Source organism: Bombus impatiens, unplaced genomic scaffold (genome assembly GCF_000188095.3).
Source record: "Bombus impatiens unplaced genomic scaffold, BIMP_2.2 scf_0217, whole genome shotgun sequence".
Classification (NCBI taxonomy): Eukaryota; Metazoa; Arthropoda; class Insecta; order Hymenoptera; family Apidae; genus Bombus; species Bombus impatiens.
Window position 1 is genome coordinate 3,351,701 of NT_176636.1, and position 20,381 is coordinate 3,372,081.

General features: G+C 28.8%; 6 protein-coding genes and 1 long non-coding RNA gene across 10 annotated transcripts; 4 read left to right on the forward strand and 3 right to left on the reverse strand.

Annotated features, from left to right (window-relative positions):
- The first annotated feature begins 398 nt into the window (after positions 1 to 398).
- On the forward strand, positions 399 to 8,404 carry LOC100742178 (WD repeat-containing protein 63). Of its 2 annotated transcripts, none has more exons than XM_012383511.3 (13): positions 399 to 1,017; positions 1,121 to 1,326; positions 1,471 to 1,902; positions 2,276 to 2,596; positions 2,674 to 2,922; positions 3,009 to 3,164; positions 3,368 to 3,711; positions 4,422 to 4,741; positions 4,989 to 5,217; positions 5,611 to 5,911; positions 6,236 to 6,403; positions 6,580 to 6,912; positions 7,754 to 8,404. In XM_012383511.3, exons 1-13 carry the CDS (start codon positions 771 to 773, stop codon positions 7,961 to 7,963), a joined length of 3,516 nt encoding a protein of 1,171 aa, XP_012238934.1. In that variant the 5' UTR covers positions 399 to 770; the 3' UTR covers positions 7,964 to 8,404. The 2 variants fall into 2 exon arrangements, with proteins under 2 accessions (XP_012238934.1, XP_024222221.1); XM_024366453.2 differs by having other exon boundaries at positions 6,986 to 7,894.
- Positions 2,176 to 2,861, reverse strand: LOC117151463. Of its 2 annotated transcripts, none has more exons than XR_004461418.1 (3): positions 2,759 to 2,861; positions 2,476 to 2,613; positions 2,176 to 2,401 (listed from the first exon to the last, which is right to left on the reverse strand). It is a non-coding gene; the product is annotated as an uncharacterized LOC117151463 (long non-coding RNA). The 2 variants fall into 2 exon arrangements; XR_004461419.1 differs by having other exon boundaries at positions 2,704 to 2,791.
- A 1,415-nt stretch (positions 8,405 to 9,819) lies between the features above and the next one.
- On the forward strand, positions 9,820 to 11,411 carry LOC100744846 (superoxide dismutase [Cu-Zn], chloroplastic). Its single transcript, XM_024366457.2, has 4 exons — positions 9,820 to 9,938; positions 10,443 to 10,492; positions 10,621 to 10,833; positions 10,962 to 11,411. The coding sequence occupies exons 2-4, from the start codon at positions 10,454 to 10,456 to the stop codon at positions 11,214 to 11,216; spliced, it is 507 nt and encodes a 168-aa protein (XP_024222225.1). The 5' UTR covers positions 9,820 to 9,938; positions 10,443 to 10,453; the 3' UTR covers positions 11,217 to 11,411.
- Positions 11,255 to 13,618, reverse strand: LOC105680526. Its single transcript, XM_012383510.3, has 3 exons — positions 13,364 to 13,618; positions 13,154 to 13,287; positions 11,255 to 12,249 (listed from the first exon to the last, which is right to left on the reverse strand). Exons 1-3 carry the CDS (start codon positions 13,378 to 13,380, stop codon positions 11,552 to 11,554), a joined length of 849 nt encoding a protein of 282 aa, XP_012238933.1. The 5' UTR covers positions 13,381 to 13,618; the 3' UTR covers positions 11,255 to 11,551.
- A 235-nt stretch (positions 13,619 to 13,853) lies between these two features.
- Positions 13,854 to 15,257, forward strand: LOC105680514. 2 transcript variants are annotated; one of them, XR_004461417.1, is made up of 4 exons: positions 13,854 to 14,530; positions 14,622 to 14,830; positions 14,928 to 15,147; positions 15,232 to 15,257. XR_004461417.1 is itself a non-coding variant. In XM_033319873.1 (3 exons), exons 1-3 carry the CDS (start codon positions 14,498 to 14,500, stop codon positions 15,091 to 15,093), a joined length of 408 nt encoding a protein of 135 aa, XP_033175764.1. In that variant the 5' UTR covers positions 13,854 to 14,497; the 3' UTR covers positions 15,094 to 15,202. The 2 variants fall into 2 exon arrangements, 1 of the variants encoding a protein (XP_033175764.1); XM_033319873.1 differs by lacking the exon at positions 15,232 to 15,257 and having other exon boundaries at positions 14,928 to 15,202.
- Positions 15,258 to 15,662: 405 nt separating this feature from the next.
- On the forward strand, positions 15,663 to 17,475 carry LOC105680535 (S-adenosylmethionine mitochondrial carrier protein). Its single transcript, XM_012383624.3, has 6 exons — positions 15,663 to 16,127; positions 16,313 to 16,469; positions 16,557 to 16,666; positions 16,744 to 16,984; positions 17,058 to 17,196; positions 17,275 to 17,475. The coding sequence occupies exons 1-6, from the start codon at positions 16,077 to 16,079 to the stop codon at positions 17,387 to 17,389; spliced, it is 813 nt and encodes a 270-aa protein (XP_012239047.1). The 5' UTR covers positions 15,663 to 16,076; the 3' UTR covers positions 17,390 to 17,475.
- Positions 17,468 to 20,362, reverse strand: LOC100744608 (hydroxysteroid dehydrogenase-like protein 2). The gene is made up of 8 exons (XM_012383623.2): positions 20,106 to 20,362; positions 19,256 to 19,419; positions 18,941 to 19,154; positions 18,660 to 18,865; positions 18,383 to 18,580; positions 18,074 to 18,289; positions 17,868 to 17,996; positions 17,468 to 17,784 (listed from the first exon to the last, which is right to left on the reverse strand). Exons 1-8 carry the CDS (start codon positions 20,144 to 20,146, stop codon positions 17,672 to 17,674), a joined length of 1,281 nt encoding a protein of 426 aa, XP_012239046.1. The 5' UTR covers positions 20,147 to 20,362; the 3' UTR covers positions 17,468 to 17,671.
- Between the last annotated feature and the right edge of the window lie 19 nt (positions 20,363 to 20,381).

Below are 20,381 nucleotides of genomic sequence, written 5' to 3' on the forward strand. Positions count from 1 at the left end.
TTATATAGAGAATATTTAAATTCCAATTTGATGGAATAAAACGTGAACTTTTTAAACACATTGGCAGAATTTAATGTTCATACATTTTTTAAAATGCAATGTAAGATGTAACGGAATTATTATTCTACCGTATCTTAAAGGTATACTAGATTTGTTATCAAATTATTTATTTGTTGCGAAATATGTTTTTATATGTATATATGTATATGTTTATATTTATATACGTATATATATACATTTTATAACTTAAAATTTAAAAAAAAAGTTACCGATAGTCGATAAAGTCAAATACATATATTGACTAATCAGTGATTATACATGCCTAATCAATGTTTAAATTGAAAGTAAATTTTCCTATGAAATTCCGAAAAACATAAAATTCTATATTTCTACAGCTTAAATAAAAGAAAGAACAGAGTTTATTGAGGCCTAAATTGGACTACAAGTAGCGTAATCCTTAGCTTGGCATCGTTTGCCAAAGATTAATTGATACATGTAAAAGCAGTGTATGCTCTGTAATAGGATGAACAAGTATTGTAGAGGTATTCGTATGTCAATATTAAGATCTCACATCTCGTTCAGTACCTCGTTCGTGGTACGATTATAAATCGAATACAATACATATATATTTGTCAGATTCCTGTCATAGCATAGTCGACAACGTCACGTGTGACAGAAATGTATGTACAAATTTCTGTTTAACGTGTTTAAATAATTTAATATTATTTATATCATTTTTCTACTATTTTCGCATAATTAACTGAAATATAATGGCTGATGAACATGGGCCTCATAATGAAGAGAAAGAGAAACAAGATGAGCAACCTAATCAAGATGACAAAATTCTTCAAAATGAAGAAACTGAACAGGGAGAATATGAAAGTACAGTTGAAGAATCAAGGAAAATGGAATATTCTGCGCCAGCAGAAGATGCCATGTATGATGACGATTATTTCGAAGCTGAAGATTATGGATACATGCCTAAATATGAAAAGGACTGGACGGAAGCAGTAAAGTGTTAGTCTTCATTTTGTCAATCAATAGTAAACTCTTTAATTAACCATAACTAATTAATTTTATGAAACGTTATAAATATAATTAATTAGAATTTTCTGTGAAGCTATTTCTAGCGAAACCATAGATTGGGAAAAGGAAGCAAAGGAGACAGTACGCTTGGACATAAGTACATTAAAAGAAAGACGAAGAACAATTTTCGATTTAGATTCTTATTCTGCTTCCGGTCCATCAACCAGCGATCTTCTACGTCTTGCTTCGGTGGATTATGTACCCGAACCACCGAAAGAAATTCGCTATTCTGTTTCACTAGTAATCCAAATCAATGTCATTTTATTTCTTTATATTGTTTTATTGGTTCTTCCGCCCAAAAAACTCCTCAATTATGTTCTTATTCGATCACTGGTCTTTTCTAGATCAAATAAACAACCTATTAAGTAGTACGTTCTTGTTCAGGGTGCACCAGGTATAGCAAGGATCAACTTGTCGTCTCTAACGCAAAAGGTAGTTGGCTGTGTCATAGGAGAAAACGTTAGCACCGAGTATCCTTGGGTATACGTTCGGAAAGAGATCATTGAAGACAATATAGATCTCCACGAAGACAGTAGCGATTTCCTGCCAATAAAAAACGAGATTCGAATGTTTCCGAATTCGAAGATATTAATCGGTTATGTTCCATCGTTAACCGAAGAAGGTCAGTTCTACATATGCTTGACGGAGGATGGTCGAGATGCTGTGATCGAACAAATTCAGAAACAAAGAGAGGAACATGAAAGTCGTGTGAGGACCGCCGTCTATAAACCGTTAGGGAAATGGCAGGAATTTAACAGCAGTGTAGAGATCGAGGCGTCCATCGTTAAGAATACTAGACCGCTGTTAGAGATCGAGGTAAAAAAGTGGAAGGCGAAATAAGGGAATGAATGAAAGTACTTTTATCATGTAGGCAATACTAGAATGAAGAAAAGAGTTTTTTGCAACAAACATGTCACTTTTTATTAATATAATTTTGGAGAATGAGATGGACTTTTACTATACACATATAGGGAATCTATGGTATATAATTATATATATATATATTATATATATATATTATATATATATATTATATATATATATATATATAATGTAATATTTTACGATTTTTAAGATAAAGTCGTCCTGAATATTCTTTTTGATAATTTTGCAATTATATTACATTAAAAATAAGTAAATGTTCACTTTTGGATGATAGTGTATTGCGTACATCATCGGTTCATTTTAGGTAATAGGAACAGCAGATATATTCAATGCATCATTCCAATTCGAAGACAGAAAAGTAGACGATGTTAGAGATGGATACATCGAACTTCTCCCTTACCGTCAAATCTTTGAAAATATTCCACGTAAACTGTTAAATAATATGACTCAAGTTACTCCGGATGTTCGAGACGTGGAAACTCAAACTGCTCTTTCGGTACTTACAAATTGTTGGGTTCAGTACAAATATGAATATAAGTCTCCGGATATATCGAAATTTACGCCAGATAAAGTAGAATCTTTGAGGAGCTTCCTTCATCGTTTCAGTGACTATGTGTGCGATCAAGTTAGTTTTTTTTCAATCTAATAATAATATATAATATGTAATATAATTCGTCTATTCTTGTCTTTATACTATTGTAGTTGTTGTTAAATGCTACTTGGGACATTTACACGAACGATTATGGCAATTTAGTGAGGAACATAAGAGACACACAGTGGCCGATACCTGTAAGTTATGAGGAACACTTGAGCTTTCACGACGAACAGCACGTGGCTAATAAAGTCATCAATGACCTTTGCTGGCATCCATTATGGTCTGGTATAGCGTTTGCTGCCTACACGAGCTACTCAAAGAGTCAACATCTAATTGGACCTAAATCTAACGAGGAGGTGAATCTACAAAAAAGATGTCTTTCTTCCAATTTCTTAGATTTCTTAAATTTTTAAGATAGTAAATCTCGAATTTTCCGTCCCAGGTAGTTAAGGCTTGCGACAATAATTTTGTTCTCGTATGGTCGTTCAACGATCGTTTGACACCAAAATTGGTTCTTGAATGTCCAAGGGAAGTGACATCCGTAGCTGTGAGTCCACTAGATGGAAATCTGATCGTAGGTGGTTGCGCAAATGGCCAGTTAAGTATTAATAATCTAAAGTGCTAAGAAGACTATTATTAAAAAATATGAGTATTTCATAACAATATTTAATGTACAATATAATTATAATTTAACATTAAAATGAAAAAAATCAATAAAAATGTACTTATCAATTAACGTCCTCAATTACTAATAATTTTAATGTTTTATGTTTATAAAATACCATGTTTAAACTATTACAGATCGTACTATGGCACATCCCAGGTAAAATCGAAAAAGTGGAAGCGGTAATTGTGTATACAGCTGCTCAAATCAAGCATAGAATCGCGATAAAGACTTTGACCATATGGATGCAGGAAGTAATTGGAACGTCCGTAATCAGACCTACTGCAATGTCCTCGTTAAAAGAGAGCCAGAAAGCGGCTATTACTCAGATTATATGGATTTCTCCGTATGATCAGCTTGATTCCAGTGGCAGAATTACATCGTTGCCAGAAGACACTAGTGTCAATGATTTATCGTCGCAATTTGTAACTGCAAGCGAGGATGGTACGATCGCTTTCTGGAACTTGAAGTTAGATGAAAAGTTGGTCTTTTTTTTAAGTAAATTCGATTCATTACTTATTATACATGTTGTGGGGATATCATAATTAATTTAATATTTTAGAGTACTTTAACCCTAGTACGAGTATGTAAATAGGAGCACGCTTTGAGCATTTCAAAAATACTTAAAAACTAAGATATATAAAATATAGAAAACATCTAAAACAGAGTATTCGTTATAATTAGATTATAGAAGTTAATATTGAGTTTTTATATATTTTTTAATATCGAGTTGATATACAATTTTTACCCGATAAACAAATAATCTTCCAGTTTTTCTTATCATTATAAAAAATATATGTTTATTTCAACTTTGTGATCAATATTATTAGAGAGAAAAGGAGATTACACATTCAGAAACTAGAATACGATTTACTTAAAGTGCAAGTATTTGCCATTAAATATAAACTAATTAAATTAAAATGAAGGTTCTCCAGAAATGAAATGTTATCCCTTATTATTTTATTTTGTTACATAAATATATGATGAATATTGTTTTTTAATAAGTCATCATTTTCATCTGTTTTATACCTTTTTTAGCTTCGATCAGAAAAGTTTATTCGTTCACGATTATGCACTTTCATAAATTAAATAAAAAAGAAGGAATTAGTCGGAAATTAAAATATGGTTTACAGTTTCTTATTGAATTAATCTTTACTAGCGAGTTAATCAGAAATTGTTATTATTTATAAGATGGCAGATGTATAAGAAGGAGAAAAAGGAGAAAAGGAAAGAGACCGTAATAAGACCAGAAGCATTGGCAAAGTCGATATCTCCGTTTAAAGTACTGGACCGTATTTTCAAGCCCTATTATGTCTTGACAATCCAACATCCAAACGAAAGTCGAAACGTAGTAATAACTACTATGAGCATGTATGCACCGAAATTTATGAAAAAATGCACTGACGTTGCTTCATCAACGCAAGATGTAACTATCCGGAGGTATTTTGAAAATGTTATCAAGAAACCAGATTATGTGATGAAACCGATGATACATGTCGGTACTGTTGAAGGTATAAAAAAACAATTTATAAAAAGAAAAAGTAGGTATTGTGCTGTAGGTATTTTTTTATTTATGTATATTAATTATATATTATATTTATTTTTACTACACAGGTATATCTTAAATTTCTTTGTCTTGGTACAATTTTTTGTATATAAAATAATTGTAAAATATTAAGCAATACAAGATAAATCAAACGCCTTGTATATTTTTAAATCATTAATTTAATTTTAATTTAACTACATTTGATTTTCTAGGCGATTTTGGTTGCATCACGTGGGAGGGATACGATTTCACAACAGATTTAAATATTAATACGGAAGTATGTCAATGGCGTTGGTTTAAAAGAATACACGATGGTCCTATAACACATTCTGTTAGATCTAGACTAAATACATCGTGGCTTGCAACCATAGGTGGCAAAATATTCGCTATTTGGAAGGAGGATATTGGTATACCGTTATTTTGGAAGAAATCACAAGTTAGGTACATTTCGGATTTTTAAAACATTTCATTATAATTATAATGCTCTCGAAATATAATGTCTCTCGAATATAATAGCTCTCGGAAGCATTTGTACAGTTAGAGAACATTTATATGTATATATATATATGTTGTATGTATTATATAAAACATTTCGACATTTCATTAACATTATAATGAGACACGAGTGTCTTGATTATATTGAACCTAATCTAGAAATGTATATAGAAGCTATGAGATATTTGACACGAAGATATTTGTGAGAAATTAGTATACAACATGAATAGTCATCTTGTATTGACTTTTAAAATTGTTCCCCTGTAAAAGAAAATGTAACTTATCACGTTCTTTTCCTTTACTTTTATATACAAAAAAATAATTTATCCTTTTATATAGCCTCACTGCTATTTCTTGGGGTAGTTATCGCCCCACGATAGTAATTCTAACACGATTAGATGGTACCGTCGAATTATGGGATTTCATGGTGAAAACAGAAGAACCATGCGTCATGCAGAGTCTGTCAGGTCGCATAATTACAGGGATATACACACACGAATTATATTTGACTCCACAATGCGTAGGATTTTGCGATTTCAATGGTATCTTAAGGATGTTTCTCGCTCCCGATGTTTTTTTCAAGAAGGACACCGCTTGTGTAGAATGGATGAGTAATTTTATCGAACGCCAAGTTAAAAGGGTAAATTTGTACAAAATGAAATGATATTTTAAACTTAATTTAATCTATCAACGTCACGATATAAATTGGCCAAACTACTGAATTGCTCATTTTCTATACTATGTCTAAACAACACAGATCTTTATTTTCACTTATTCTTCTTGTACTATTTTATTTTAATTCACTATTATCTTTGTATACAATTTTTCAGGATTGTAATATTTTAATTCTTCAACTTCTTCAGAATAATTTTTTTATCTTTTCGAATACAATTACAATTTTTTTCTCATGGCATACTCATTAGCTTTAAATGGGTTATTAACCCATTCGGACGGGTAATTCCAGGTAAAGAGCTGTAGAGAATGGTTAGAGAGATGGACACAAACGGCTTATAAGGAAATCAAAGAAAAACAAAGAAAAGCAGAGAGGAAGAAACAAGAGGAAGAAGAGAAAGCAGTCACCACTAAAACAATGGAAGCTGGACCTTTAGTAGAGCCTCTAAAAAAAGGCTTAGTATGTTTCTTTTAAACTAATATAACTAAACTAATGTTACTAAACTAATATTACTAAAAATTAATATTACTAAAAGAAAAAGATCAGCTTATAGAACCGGACTTCTTTTTAATGTAATAATAATAAGAAAAAGAATTTAAACTGTTATTTGATCGTTAATTGGGACGAATTTTTAGAGAACATGGGATATGATTGAAGAATCACGTGAAAGATGGAAAACAAGGGAGTTGAAGCACATGCAGCAAGTACTTCTGGAGAAGAAAGGTTTAAAGAAAGACGACCTCGAAAGGCAGCGTGAACCTATTCTAAGATTACGGCAGGATGCAGAAAGGAAGAAGAAAAAATTACGGCAGACATTAAAAATGCAAGAAAGTATTTTTGAGCACACCAAAAACCTTTTCTTCCCTAAACATCAGCCAGAGACCAAAAGAATTTCCGTGGCGCCAGTGCCAGGAAGAATCGATAAACCAGTTACTGTGGAGGACACTATACTCGAAGAGGAAATGATGGTAAATGGAATGACGAAAGTTGGATTATAGTTTGAAACATATAGCAGAAAATTCTATGATAATCCCTCCATAGGCAGATTCTATAGGCAAACTACTACAAAATTTTATCTCTGAATTTTTTCATCAAAAATGATTCGAAGAGTACACGATTAACGCGGATTAACAGAGTAATTTTATTAGAGGCGATTAACTGTAGTAGAGGAGTTAAATACTTCAGAATCTTTTTTTAAATTTTTGATAGTTTAGAATACTAAAAAAGTTAAACTTGGATATAACTGATCTAATTTGCCTATGGAGAATCATCAGAAGGTCAATAATAACTTAACACACTATATCACAACGTCCAATTTATTCATCTCGTTTCGTCTTATTGCATAATCATTGTATCATTATTACATCGTTACAAGAAAAAAGATGTTGAATACAATACACCTAAATATTTTAAAGAGAGCTTCCCGAGCATTTACATGATTTTCATTATTATTACTATTGTTCTTTATTATTGGCCATTGTTATGTGTCTTATATCGCGTCTAATTTTTCTGATGAAAGTAGTGGAACACTTGTACAGACACCTTTTATGAATATATTATATATGTTACACAGAACTGAAGTTTCAAATTTGATCAGTATAATCATGACAATTATGTCTTATTACAGTGCTAATGTTTCAAAATATTTTACATACAACATGGATATAAAAGTTTTGATAGAAGTGTCCAAATAGTTTCGTCAGCTACTGTGTACTATGATCGATCGATTAATATTATTAGAGGATGTCCTTACCGTATTTTAATTATGATCTTTTTTCATTTATGATTCTTTCTCTAATGAATTTTAAGGAAATGCAACGAATTGACCCGAATGAAGAGATCATTTACCATTTTATGGAAACGCAGGCTAAAGTGTTAGCTGATTTACAGAAGCATCCGTTTCAGCATTCGTTTAATTGGGAGAATATTCTAAGAAAGAAGAAAACGATACGCGTCACGATGGATACCGAGTTGAAAAAATTGAACAAATCGAAGAAGAGATTCAGTATAATCATATAAATGATACCGACGATAAAACATTAATTTAATTATGTAACTATGACTTAGCATGAAAATATACTTAACACATGGGTCACGAGATATTTTGTTTTAATGTTTTTTCATATGCGCGTATAGACGGCTCATGAAATTAAAAATAAATTGATTTTTCTGTTATGTTACCAAGGCAACGGAGCCTTGCATATTCTTGTGACAAATGATTAGCAAAATAAATATATGTCGAAATTTCGAGAGGGTGAAAAATAATCGGTCAGTATTGCCACAACATCGGTAGGTTTGTGTCAATCGTGCATCGTACTTTATAAAGTGTTTTATCGTTGTACAACATTTTGTTATTTGAAAGTCCGCGTTTTAATTTGCGAGGAAACAATTTTTTAATTATTTTACAAAATAGGCTCTAATTCTAAAAAAGTAGTAAAATATCTCATACAAATAAAAAAACTGAAAGCCAAGATGATAAACTAAATAGATGTATAAAAAATATGTAGTAATATTTAAGAATACTTTATAAATGTGAATTTGAAAGGTACATATATGCATTATACAAAATTTTTTTGGAACGCTAAAAAATGTGTGAATCCTGGAACAAAAATAAAATTACAAAAATACAATTTTACAATACAGTGTTACAAAAATAAAATTTTATTTTGTTTATTGAAAATTAATGTAAAAGATTAAAGTAATGTTGAGGTAACAAAAAGTCAAGTTGAAGAAAACAAATTGAAGAAAAAAAAGGTGAAGAATTGCGCTTTATTCAACTGCAAGAAACATTGTTGCGTAGATGAATTGAGATTAGATGATTCATGTTCACGTAGATGAACTGAAAATCAGTGCTTTACAAATATAATATCCGGTATTCGTTAGAAGAAGGATTCAAGCAAACAAAAGAGAGCAATTTGCGTCGTAGTTGTCTCCACCTACCATCACATACGCTGTAAATAATTTTCAATTTTGTTGTAGAAAATGGTTGCAAACAATTTTCATCTTTACAACATAAATAAAAGATCAAAAGTAGTTTTCTTAAATTAATAAGGATTATAAACCAATTAAAAGATAATAACATGTTTTGAGAATTTAAGGAAATTGCCGTGATGACAAATATAATAGCATTCTTCTTAATAGCGTTAGTCTTACAATTATTTTTGTCCTTGAAATATATTGAAATAAGACCTACATAACGAATTAAACGAAAGTTGTTCTGGGAGTATTTTTCATGGCCATTCAATTTTTGTGTATATATATAAAGGGGGTTACTCAATCTTTAAATTTGCTTGGCAACTCTAGTAATCTTTTACGATATTGCGTCATGTTTATATGTATATAAACACTCATGTTTATACATTAATGCAATCATCAGGAAAAAGACATGGAATTTGCAGAATTTTCCAGAGCCCAACCTGAACTTCGTCAATTTACTAAAATATTATTAGTGAAATTTTACGAGTGACAAGTCACAATATATACGTATATCAATAATTTATTTTGCATTATAAAAGAGAAATTCAATATAACAAAACAAAAAACATCTGCAAAGTAAGTTTTGCAAATTATAAGTTATCTGATTATTCTAGTTAACATAAAATTGCAAAAAGAAATTTATAAGTTATAGTACATCAACTTATTAAAATTATTAATTGGTAAATTATTAGATGTTAATCTAATCCATTTCGAATTAACTTCTATAAGATATAAGAATTATTCTCTTTGTTGCCAGTGAAATCTAGGTCTAAAATCTTTCATCGTCTTTGACGATCATTTTGTCGCGGTAATAGGTAAATTAATGGAGCAGGATCATTCTCGAAGTAATTGCTCATAACCATTTTGAAGGAATAGCGAGTGGGGATACATCAAATAGTACGAATAGTATAAGTAGGCCTTCAGCACAGCATGCAACCAGTTTGTCATTATACGTGCATAAATGTACATATGTAGTACGTCCCTTTCACTTTCTGCGTTTATTCTTCAAGATTGAAAGGTTCGTTCGCTTACGGCGTAATATTTATTTTTAATCTTTTAATCGACTATTATCTCACAAGTTTACGTGCTTGATAAAAATTTCTTATTTTTCTTATTTTGCACGTTACTATAATTTAAGAATAATTTTATCATCATAGTTATTGTAGATTTGTCATTTTTATTTTAAAAAAATGTTAAAAAGAGTACAAGTAATTTTTAGTATCTATTAATATAATTATATAAGTTTTTATTTTTCATGGTATGAATATATTTTCAAACTAAAATTATTTTTTGATATTTTTTAAAACATAATCGATCTTCCTTTTTAATTAACATTTAGATTTAAAATGAACAGATAGAATTCGTTATTTATAGATCAAAAATTGATTCATAAACAAATTGATAATCAATTTAATTCTAACTTAACGGTTCTCAAAGTAGGTCAAAATTATAGAAATTTATGGAACCTTTGCCATATAATAATTGTATACAATATTATATAATTATTTTATTTTATTTTCAGAATATTTCACCATGAATCGAATAATCATACTGCTCACTTTCATTGCACAGGTATGTTTGCCAAAATATCGGTTTCATTAAAAAGAAATTAAGAAATATTCCTAAAAAAAGAAATTAATTTATACTCTTATAAATTACTTAATATAATTATTTAATATTACGAAATTCATATCTCATAGCTAAAAGCTGCACACGTCCATTTGGTACCAAATAATGCTAAAACGAAAAATGTAACAGGGGAACTAACTTTGGTTCAATGCGAGGATAATTTAATTGAAATTACCGGGAAGGTATATGGACTTACACCAGGATTACATGGTATCCATGTACACGAAAAGGGAGATTTACGAGATGGTTGTATGTCTACCGGTCCACATTTCAATCCTGAGAATGTAAGTTATTATTTAATAACAAGGCCACATTAAAATTTGCATTCAATTCTTAGTAAATTACGTATAAAATATGACCGAGCTATAAATGATGCTTATAAAAGAAATCTATCTTTGATTTCTACTTTTAGGTCACTCACGGTGGACAAAATAGTCCAGTGAGACATGTTGGCGATCTAGGTAACATATTAGCAAACGAAAGCGGAGTTGCTGATGTAAATATCAAAGATTCTATTATTTCTTTTACTGGAAATAACAATATCATAGGACGTGCAATTGTCATTCATTCCGGCGAAGATGATCTTGGAAGAGGCAGCAGTCCTCTTTCTGCGTCTACTGGAAATTCGGGAGATCGTTGGGCTTGCGGTATAATCAAAGCTGAATAAATTCCTAATCTATATTTAATCTTGATCATTATATTTAAACATATTTGAACCTGAGTGATTTTGCTTATATATTAAGTCCAATGTTAAAATTTAAATTCTCATACCTTGTCCTATGTTTCTCCTCATCACAAGAATCCCAGAACTTTAATTTCTATTTAACATGCTATTACTTATTAAATAAATGCTTTCAAAATGTATATATAGTATATAATTACAATATATATATATAGATAATTACAATTCCAAACTTGTCAAAAAACATAAATTGTTGATGAAGGTTGTGAATTTTCTCAATTTATTATAGACTATTTCAATAAAACATTTAGCGGCGATCTTCATCCAGGATGTTCAATTTTTGTTAAAGTATGTCCGACTGTATATTGCGAATTCATAACGTTATTAAGAGACATTTGCTCGGGTTCTGGAAAACTGTTTATCAATTGTCCGTATGGTTGTAGTTGAATTTGATGAATATGTTCCATTTCAGCTTGATGAACTATCTTTGATATTTCTGATTTTACTTTCACTTGTAATGCTGGTGGAAATTCTCGAACTGTTTCAGCTACAGTTTCGAAGTATTTTGTTAGAACATCACGAGTTTCACATTGTTTATCATTTGCATATTCCATTACGAGAGATGAAGATCCGATTATACGAGGTTTCTCATATGCGTTCTTTGAATTTGAATTTGAAAGTTGTTGAGTTGGAAGAGGATCCGATGGTATAGTCATTACAGATATCGATTCAGATCTTAATTTTTCATCATTGGTGTTGTTTAAATTGGTATTTTCTATTATAATATCTGAAATACGAGGCGATCTTCGCACATTGTGAGTATAAAATTCCGGTAACCATCCATAAAATGTTGCTTGCCTAAAATATGGCTTTAAGAATTCCATTTCAGAGTGGTACTGATATGGTTTTGGAGTCCGTTTTTTTCTTACTGATGGCTTCCTGTTGATTACTGTTGATTTCCGTAGAAATCTTAGATACTGATCTCTCATAATAATCCATCTCCTTTTACATCGTGCAGCTAAAATAGAACAAAGTTTATAATTAACACACATTTTGCAATAAGTACAGGATGCTTGAAATAGTGCATCTTGCCCACTTTTTTTTGTTTTATTTCCTTTATTTTATTCTGTTCATTTTTTGTTTTATATAACTGCCCAAGGGTACACATATAATGGTATATATGATAAAATTGTAATAAATTTTTTACATAGTTTAACCCCTAGACGACTATCTGCGTATCTAATATTCTGTGTATATTTTCAGATTGGTTTTAAACTTTACTGATATAACCATAATAGTCATACCTCATTGTAGTGTTAATGAAATTTCAAAATGTTTTATATAACATGCTTAACATATATGTATCATGAATCATTGTTCACAACGGATAAAGAAGTCATACAATTTATATATGATATTTTAGTTTACACATTGTCTTTACATTCAAAAATTTGTTCTGAAGAAAAAAATTCAGATCTACAAAGATATTGTATGTATAAAAAATAATAAAAAGAAAGATATAAAATACTGTTACGGACAGTATGGTGTAGATCTATGTAAACACAGCTGCTTTGAAATCTATCACACAATTCTTTATCTTTAAGTAAGTTATTTGCCATTATCTTAATATACAGTTTTTATTATTTATTAGTCGTCTAAGGGTCAAAGTTGTTAAAATTATGAGAAGATCATGTAGCATCTGAAAAGTTCCAATTTAGTAGTCCAAAAAAGACAGTATACAAATATATGGTTAATCAACTAATCCTGTTGTTCTCTTTGGATATACATGACTCAAACTGGATCTAATAACTATCTATTATTAGAATATAGATAGTTTATAAATATTTGGTTTTTGGTATTCAATATAATTTTACTACTTTTTGTGTATTTCACACTTAAATAATATTAAATTTATTCCTTACTTGACAATCCCATAATCCTCGCAATTTCTTTCCATGCATTATTTCGTGCGACGTTAGATCCATAATTCTCAGCAGAAGAATTGTATAGTAGTTCATGTTCTTTCACGAGTTGTATTAATTTTAAGTTATCTATCCTAAATAAAATATATGGAGTAATGAACAAATAACATTACAATAGTATACAACTTATATATATTCGATTTACAATACCTTTTCAAAGACACCATTATCAACACATAACAATATCAGTTAATAATACACTACTCATGTGCAGAGACAGGTTATCTTTAGTATCAACAATTATTAATTATTATCATAAGCAGTTATTAGTTATTAGTTATTAATTCAGGTTCTCTCAATATTACGGTCTTACAAACAGATCTGGACCTTCAGACTCGATAGGAAAAACTGTTTGAAAAATGAGTTTTGAAAATCAACAAAGACAACAAAGTTCTCGCTACAAGATATATAGAGATGAATAGAATATCTCTGTCTTTGAGACATTTATTGCATGTCACGCATGTGCAGAACGAGACCCTTTTTGTCTTCCATGTTGATTTTTCAGGACTCGATAAATTTCAAACATTGTAACTTACATTAAATTATTTTTTACAAGAATTTACAAGATGAGAATCTTTAGTAATTTCTTATTTATTTGAATGTATGTATTAGGTTATTTGATAAGTTCGCAGCAAATTTGAAGCAAGAATTGAAAAAAATGTATTTTTATGAGAGTTACAAAGTAAAATTTGTTTAAAAATAAAATCCAATAATATTAATTATAGAGGAAATACAATGTAATCTTAAAATACGAATTTTCTTTTGTAATTCATCTTTTTAATTTATTGAGATATTTGAATTTCCCGCCACATGTGCTAATTTTACTGATTCAGCGCAAAATAAAATTACCAATACACCATAGATAATTTAAATTGTGGATTTTATTCGAAAGTAAAGTATAAACGTTGTTTGTTCTTTTTAACAGAGATGGATATGTTTATATGTAACAAGTGTTTTGCCACACCACATAGAGGAAAAAAACCATTTTGCTTGACTCAATGCGGTCACATATATTGTAATGGATGCATACAACAAGGCAATAATAAACAGCATAAAATGATAAATATTACTCATGCTATAAATATATGCTCATATTGTATATAAAAATAAATCTGTTTTCTCTTTCATAATTTAGCTGAAAAACAGTGTCCTCAATGTCAGCAGATTGATATTTTTTCTGTCGAGTTACAGCAACCATCATTATCGAAAGTAGAGAATTTCTTTGCTCCATTGAATGAATCATTGGAATCATTACACAAAATATGTGGTTTTCAGAATAATCAAATGAAAATTATGATACAACGCTTTCATGAAATCGTGTGTTTCTTACTTTCTTTTTCTTTTTTCTTTTTCCTAACTTTTGTATGTTGAATTGAAAGAAACATATGTTTTTAATCAAATTCTCAAGGACAAAAAATACGAAACATTGAAGTCCCACTACTATAGCCTAACTCAAAACATGAAAATGGTGAGAGATAAATATATTAAACTGAAAATGGAAAATACTGAACAGAAAAAGAAATTAATGTCTTTCGAGATGCAAAATAGGACTTTAAACTCTTTAAGTGATGTATCTACACCAATAAAATCTGGCAACAACAGAAGTTCAAAAATGAGGTATATGGATACAAGTCCAAAATTAAAAATTTCAAACTATTTTATAACTTCAAATTCTAAAGAAGATAATTCCTGGAAAATTCCTTTTATTTTTTAGACCTGCATCAAATTCATATTTTTCGTGTGGGGCGAATATGTCGAGTCAATCATTTGATGTGAGAAAGGGAAATGCAATGTTCGAAGGTTTTCGTATTCCTTATCCTCATATAGTACGATCAGTTGGTTCTCGTGGAACTTCGGATACCAACTCTACTTACCTTTAGATTTTGGACAGAATTAGAACAATATTTTAATTTATCTATACATAATAAAAAATGGTAACTGTATCCCTCTCCTTAAGTCATTAAAAATGTATAATAAAATGCGTATAATCTTACAATGAATTCACCTTATTATTGCAGAATTAAATTTTACAAAATATAAAGAATTAAAAAAATATGGAAGAAATATTTATGAAAAAGCAACAAAGGTTTTTTCTACATACAGTTACTAAAAATTAAAGAAGTATGAAGGAATTGCTTTTTTTCATTTATATAGTAAAATTGTCTTCTCTTTATTTATTCATTATCAAAATTCAAATTTATAAATATAAAATATTCGAATTTTTTAAGTACCTATGACTTCATTATATACTGATAATAACCCCATATATTTTTCCTGCGAAAGTATACCGACTTGAACTGTAGTCTTTTAACCGTTCAGAATTCAACTCATATATCTTTATCAAATTTATTTAAATTACCTGCGTATATTATTACGAAGATTTTTTATAGAATAGAGGCAACTATTATATAAAGTTAATTTTATTTATTTATCTACCTATACAGAAAATTGGTTTAGGGTTGTAAAAGTTTTCAGTCTACCATTATAGGATTAAAAAATAAGAATATAGATTATTTCTTCGAAAAGTCATCATTTCTAACTGATAATGGATATTATCATGACATGAAAGAACAATGACATGAAAATTTTACTTCAATGATAACATTAGATAAATTTTTAACGAAATATAGTAGTCATGTGTATGTAGATTAAACTAGGTTATTTTTGTGCTGTTATGCACAAAAATAAATAGAATGGTTGTCTTCTTTTATTGTAATTTAATAATTTTCAAAAATTATCCTTATGTAAAGTTGAGCGGTTTTAGCGTATTTGATAATTTACTTTCATGCCACAGTGGCTTCTATCCACGATTCATTCAATGAGTGTAGTTTAACTCAAATTAATAAAGTTATCATAATATGAAATGTCGTTAGAAACAACGGATACGAAATTTACTTTTACTGTGTCTTTAATAGTAAGTAACAAAATGTTTATTTATATAAGGGAGACAAAAATTGATCTAAATTATTTTTTAACTTAACTAATAGTATTTGAAATAACTAATTTAATAACTTTTTTAATAACTAATAGTATTTAAAAAACTGAAACTTTATTCATTATAATTCATTTATTCTATAATTCAAGTATTCATTTAAATAGGCAGGAGGATTGGCTGGGACATCTGTCGATGTAATATTGCATCCATTAGACACATTAAAAACACGTTTACAATCTAAGCAAGGATTTGCAAAATCAGGAGGATTTTCTAATCTTTATAAAGGAATTCTTCCTATAATAATTGGATCTGCACCAACTGGTAAACAAGTGCTATAATATGAAGTCATATAAAGTAATTTAGAAATATATACAACTACATATAAATTAATCTCTTACAATACTTTAGCATCATTATTTTTCGTCACATATGAAGGTATTAAAAATATAACGCAATGTAGAGTACCTGAGAAATATCATTCGTTCCTTCACATGGGTTCAGCATCTTTAGCAGAAATGGTAATTCTTAGGAAAAAAATAATTAATTAGAATTTTCATTAAGAATAAAACTCTAATTATATTTAATTTGAATGAAGGTAGCCTGTTTAATAAGAGTACCTGTGGAAGTAATAAAACAAAGGAGACAAGTTTCAATGCTAGATAGACAAGATATTAATCTTAGATTATTATATAGTTGTTATTGGAGCACTGTATTAAGAGATATGCCTTTTAGTTTAATACAATTTCCAATGTGGGAATACTTTAAGAAAGTTTGGAGTTTGCATATTGACAGAGAAATTCTTCCTATAGAAAGTGCAATATGTGGAGCAATTGCAGGTTTAAATCTTTAGTATCCTATGATAATTTTACTTTATAATTGATGTATAATTAATTCCATGTAATTATGTAGGTGGTATTTCTGCCACTGCTACTACACCACTAGATGTTATAAAAACGAGAATAATGCTTTCACATGGAAATGGAAATACTTCAAAATTAAAAATACTATATGTATTAAAAGATATATATAGAGATAAAGGTTTTCATGGGTAAGTCGGTATTTGATTTATAATGGATAATTTTTCAATTTTTATATTGATTTGACTTTAAAATTGGAAACTTTGTAGACTTTTTGCTGGTGTGGGCCCCAGAGTAATGTACATAATTATGGGAGGATTTATCTTCTTTGGAACTTATGAAAAGGTAAAAACTATAGGAATGAAATATTGCTTATATTTATAGATTGCTTTTATGAAAAATGACAAACATCAATGATATATTGTAAATATAGTTTGAAATATAGGAATAACTATTTGAGCATTTAAATTGTATAATTCCTTTGTTGTTACAAAATATATTACAAGAGAGTATATAAAAATATATTTTACATTAATCTTTAAAAACTGTATAAACATTTTATACTTAACATTAAACTTTAAAAGAAAAGTAACAATACGAATATTCTAGTTTCATGTAAGAATATTCTAGATTCAGTGTTTCTTAAAAAGAGGAAACATTTGATTCTTAAAGTTTAGACTTTAATAGATTCATTAATTTTTCCAATTTCATTGCTTTTTGAAGGTCTCCACTAATTCTCAATTTTCCCATTACAAATGCTGATGTTGGTTTCAATTTTCCTAAACAAATACAAATTTTCTACTGATAAACCTCATTCTAAATCAATTTCTAATACGTTTAATACATAAATATATTTAATTACCAGAAAACATTGCAAAAAAGTTATCAGAATCCATTGTTAACGTAGCATCTGGTGATTGACTAGGTTCTCCTCTACCTGCCGAACCTTGACCAGTTTTAAGATCCAAAAACCATGTACCAGCTTCACTACCTATTAACTTTATATTAATTGACATGTTTCTAGAGCAATCAATAAAAGACAATATTTAATCTCACAGGCTGATTTACCTCTGACATTGAATTGAAATATGGCGCCTGTTTTGTTAACAAGATCACTATTCAAGTTTGCTTGAATAACGCTAAATATTTGTGCAATTTTTCCGTTTGTTTTATTAGTATCCTGTATATCTTTTTGTGTTAGTTTATATAATGAATGAGTTTCTGAACCCAAAGACTCCAAATTTTCATCCACAAAGAAATCTAGCATTAATTTATCTTTATTTTCTAAAAAAAGAGAAAGAAATATTTATAATAGATTCCTTTAACAAAGTATTAATTATAGATCACTATAGAAATGTTATATTCTACTCAATATACCTGGATTACATGCATAATCTGTGAAATCCGTGATTCCCTCATTTTTTAATATTTCTTCATCAATTAGAAACTGCCCAGTAATAGATTTACTATCTTTACAAATCAAAGCATACACAGCATCTCCCATTATATCAGGTTTACGACTGTAATTACTTGATTCAGCACCAGATAACATTGCAACCGCGGCAGTATAAATAGCTGGATTAAGAATAAATTTAGATTTATACAAATAAATAAAAATTAAGAAAATAATGAAATTAAAAAATGAATAATTTACCAGTCTTTGGCCAGACAGCATTTACAGCAATGCCACTGTTCTTAAATTCTTCAGCCATGCCAAGAACACACATTGACATTCCAAATTTAGATATTGTATACGCAACATGATTTTTGAACCATATTGGTTTCATGCTTAATGGTGGACTGATGTTTACTATATGAGGATTTGTGCTTTTTTTTAAATAAGGTAAACATATCTTGGACCTTAAAATAAATATCGCTATAATAATTATCATTCTTGATTTGTATATGTAATTCGTAAAGATCTTTTATACTCACACTAAAAATGTTCCTCTGGCATTGATGTTATTCATAAGATCATATTTTTTCATATCTGTAAATTCTGTGCCTGTTAAAGAAATTGCACTGGCATTATTAATAACAATGTCAATACCACCAAATTTGTTAATAGCATTTTCTACTGCAGACACTACTTGTGCTTCATCTCTTACATCTACGATGCAAGGTAATGCTTTACCACCCACTTGCTCAACTGAAACAAATGAATTTCTATAATGAAGGAAAATTCATATATCAAAATTTGAAATGATTAATTAATTATTATTTAATATTTTTTATTATTTTTATAATTACTCTCTTTGGCAGCAGTGTATATGGTGCCTGGTAACTTTGGATGTGGTTCTGCAGTTTTAGCTGCAATGACGATATTTGCCCCATCTTTTGCAGCTTTCAAGGCAATAGTTTTCCCAATCCCTCTTGTTGCACCAGTAATAAAGATTGTGCGGCCAGCAAGTTTTCTATATACATATATTAAACATTTATACATGGTAAGTATATTCTATAAAACTAATAGATATTAAAAACATACATCTATATATATCTGTACATATGAAAATATATATTTATTAATATGTATTGATAATGATTAGACTACAGATGTTTATGCATTTATGAGAAATTTGCAGATATAAAAATGCACATAATATATAAAAATACATAAAATATCCAAAATAAGGTATTAATTACAATATTCAGTAAGTAAAATAGGTCTCTAATTAGGGTACACTATGTTAAAAGAATAAATTTACATAAATGTCTGCAGTAATGATATTTGCTATATATTTAATGATATTTTTGTAGCTTTTATAATTAATGTATGTATAAATAAAACGTAACTAGAACATAATTAACAGCACAATATGTATAATTTTCACTCAAATTTAATGAACTTTTTAAAACAATAAATTGATAATTTACAATTATCTTCTTTTGCGTAATCGCTAAAATGATTGAAAATAACAGTTTGTTTTATTTTTACACAATCTGTTATAAATAATTTATGTTTTTATTTATGTTTATGTTATAGATAATATATGAATTATAAATTTATATTATAGTATACTAATTTATATTATAAATATTTAACACAATTTATAATGTATAATACAATTTATAATTTAAAATATAAATTTATAATACAAACCCCGTATTGATCATATTGCAAATAAATCGAAGAACTGTCATAAACGATATAAGATATAAACGTATAAATAGCTACGTAATTGTAAGATTGTGCTCAAGCTAGTTAATAATGACTGAATAAAATATGTACAAAAAATATATTACGCTACACAATATCACTATACAATACAATTCAAGGTCCAATACGTGAATTTTGATTAATTATCGATTCTTTAAGATTGCCATTTTTGACAACATGGCGAGAACTCATGTAGAACAATGAAATACGTTCAAATTA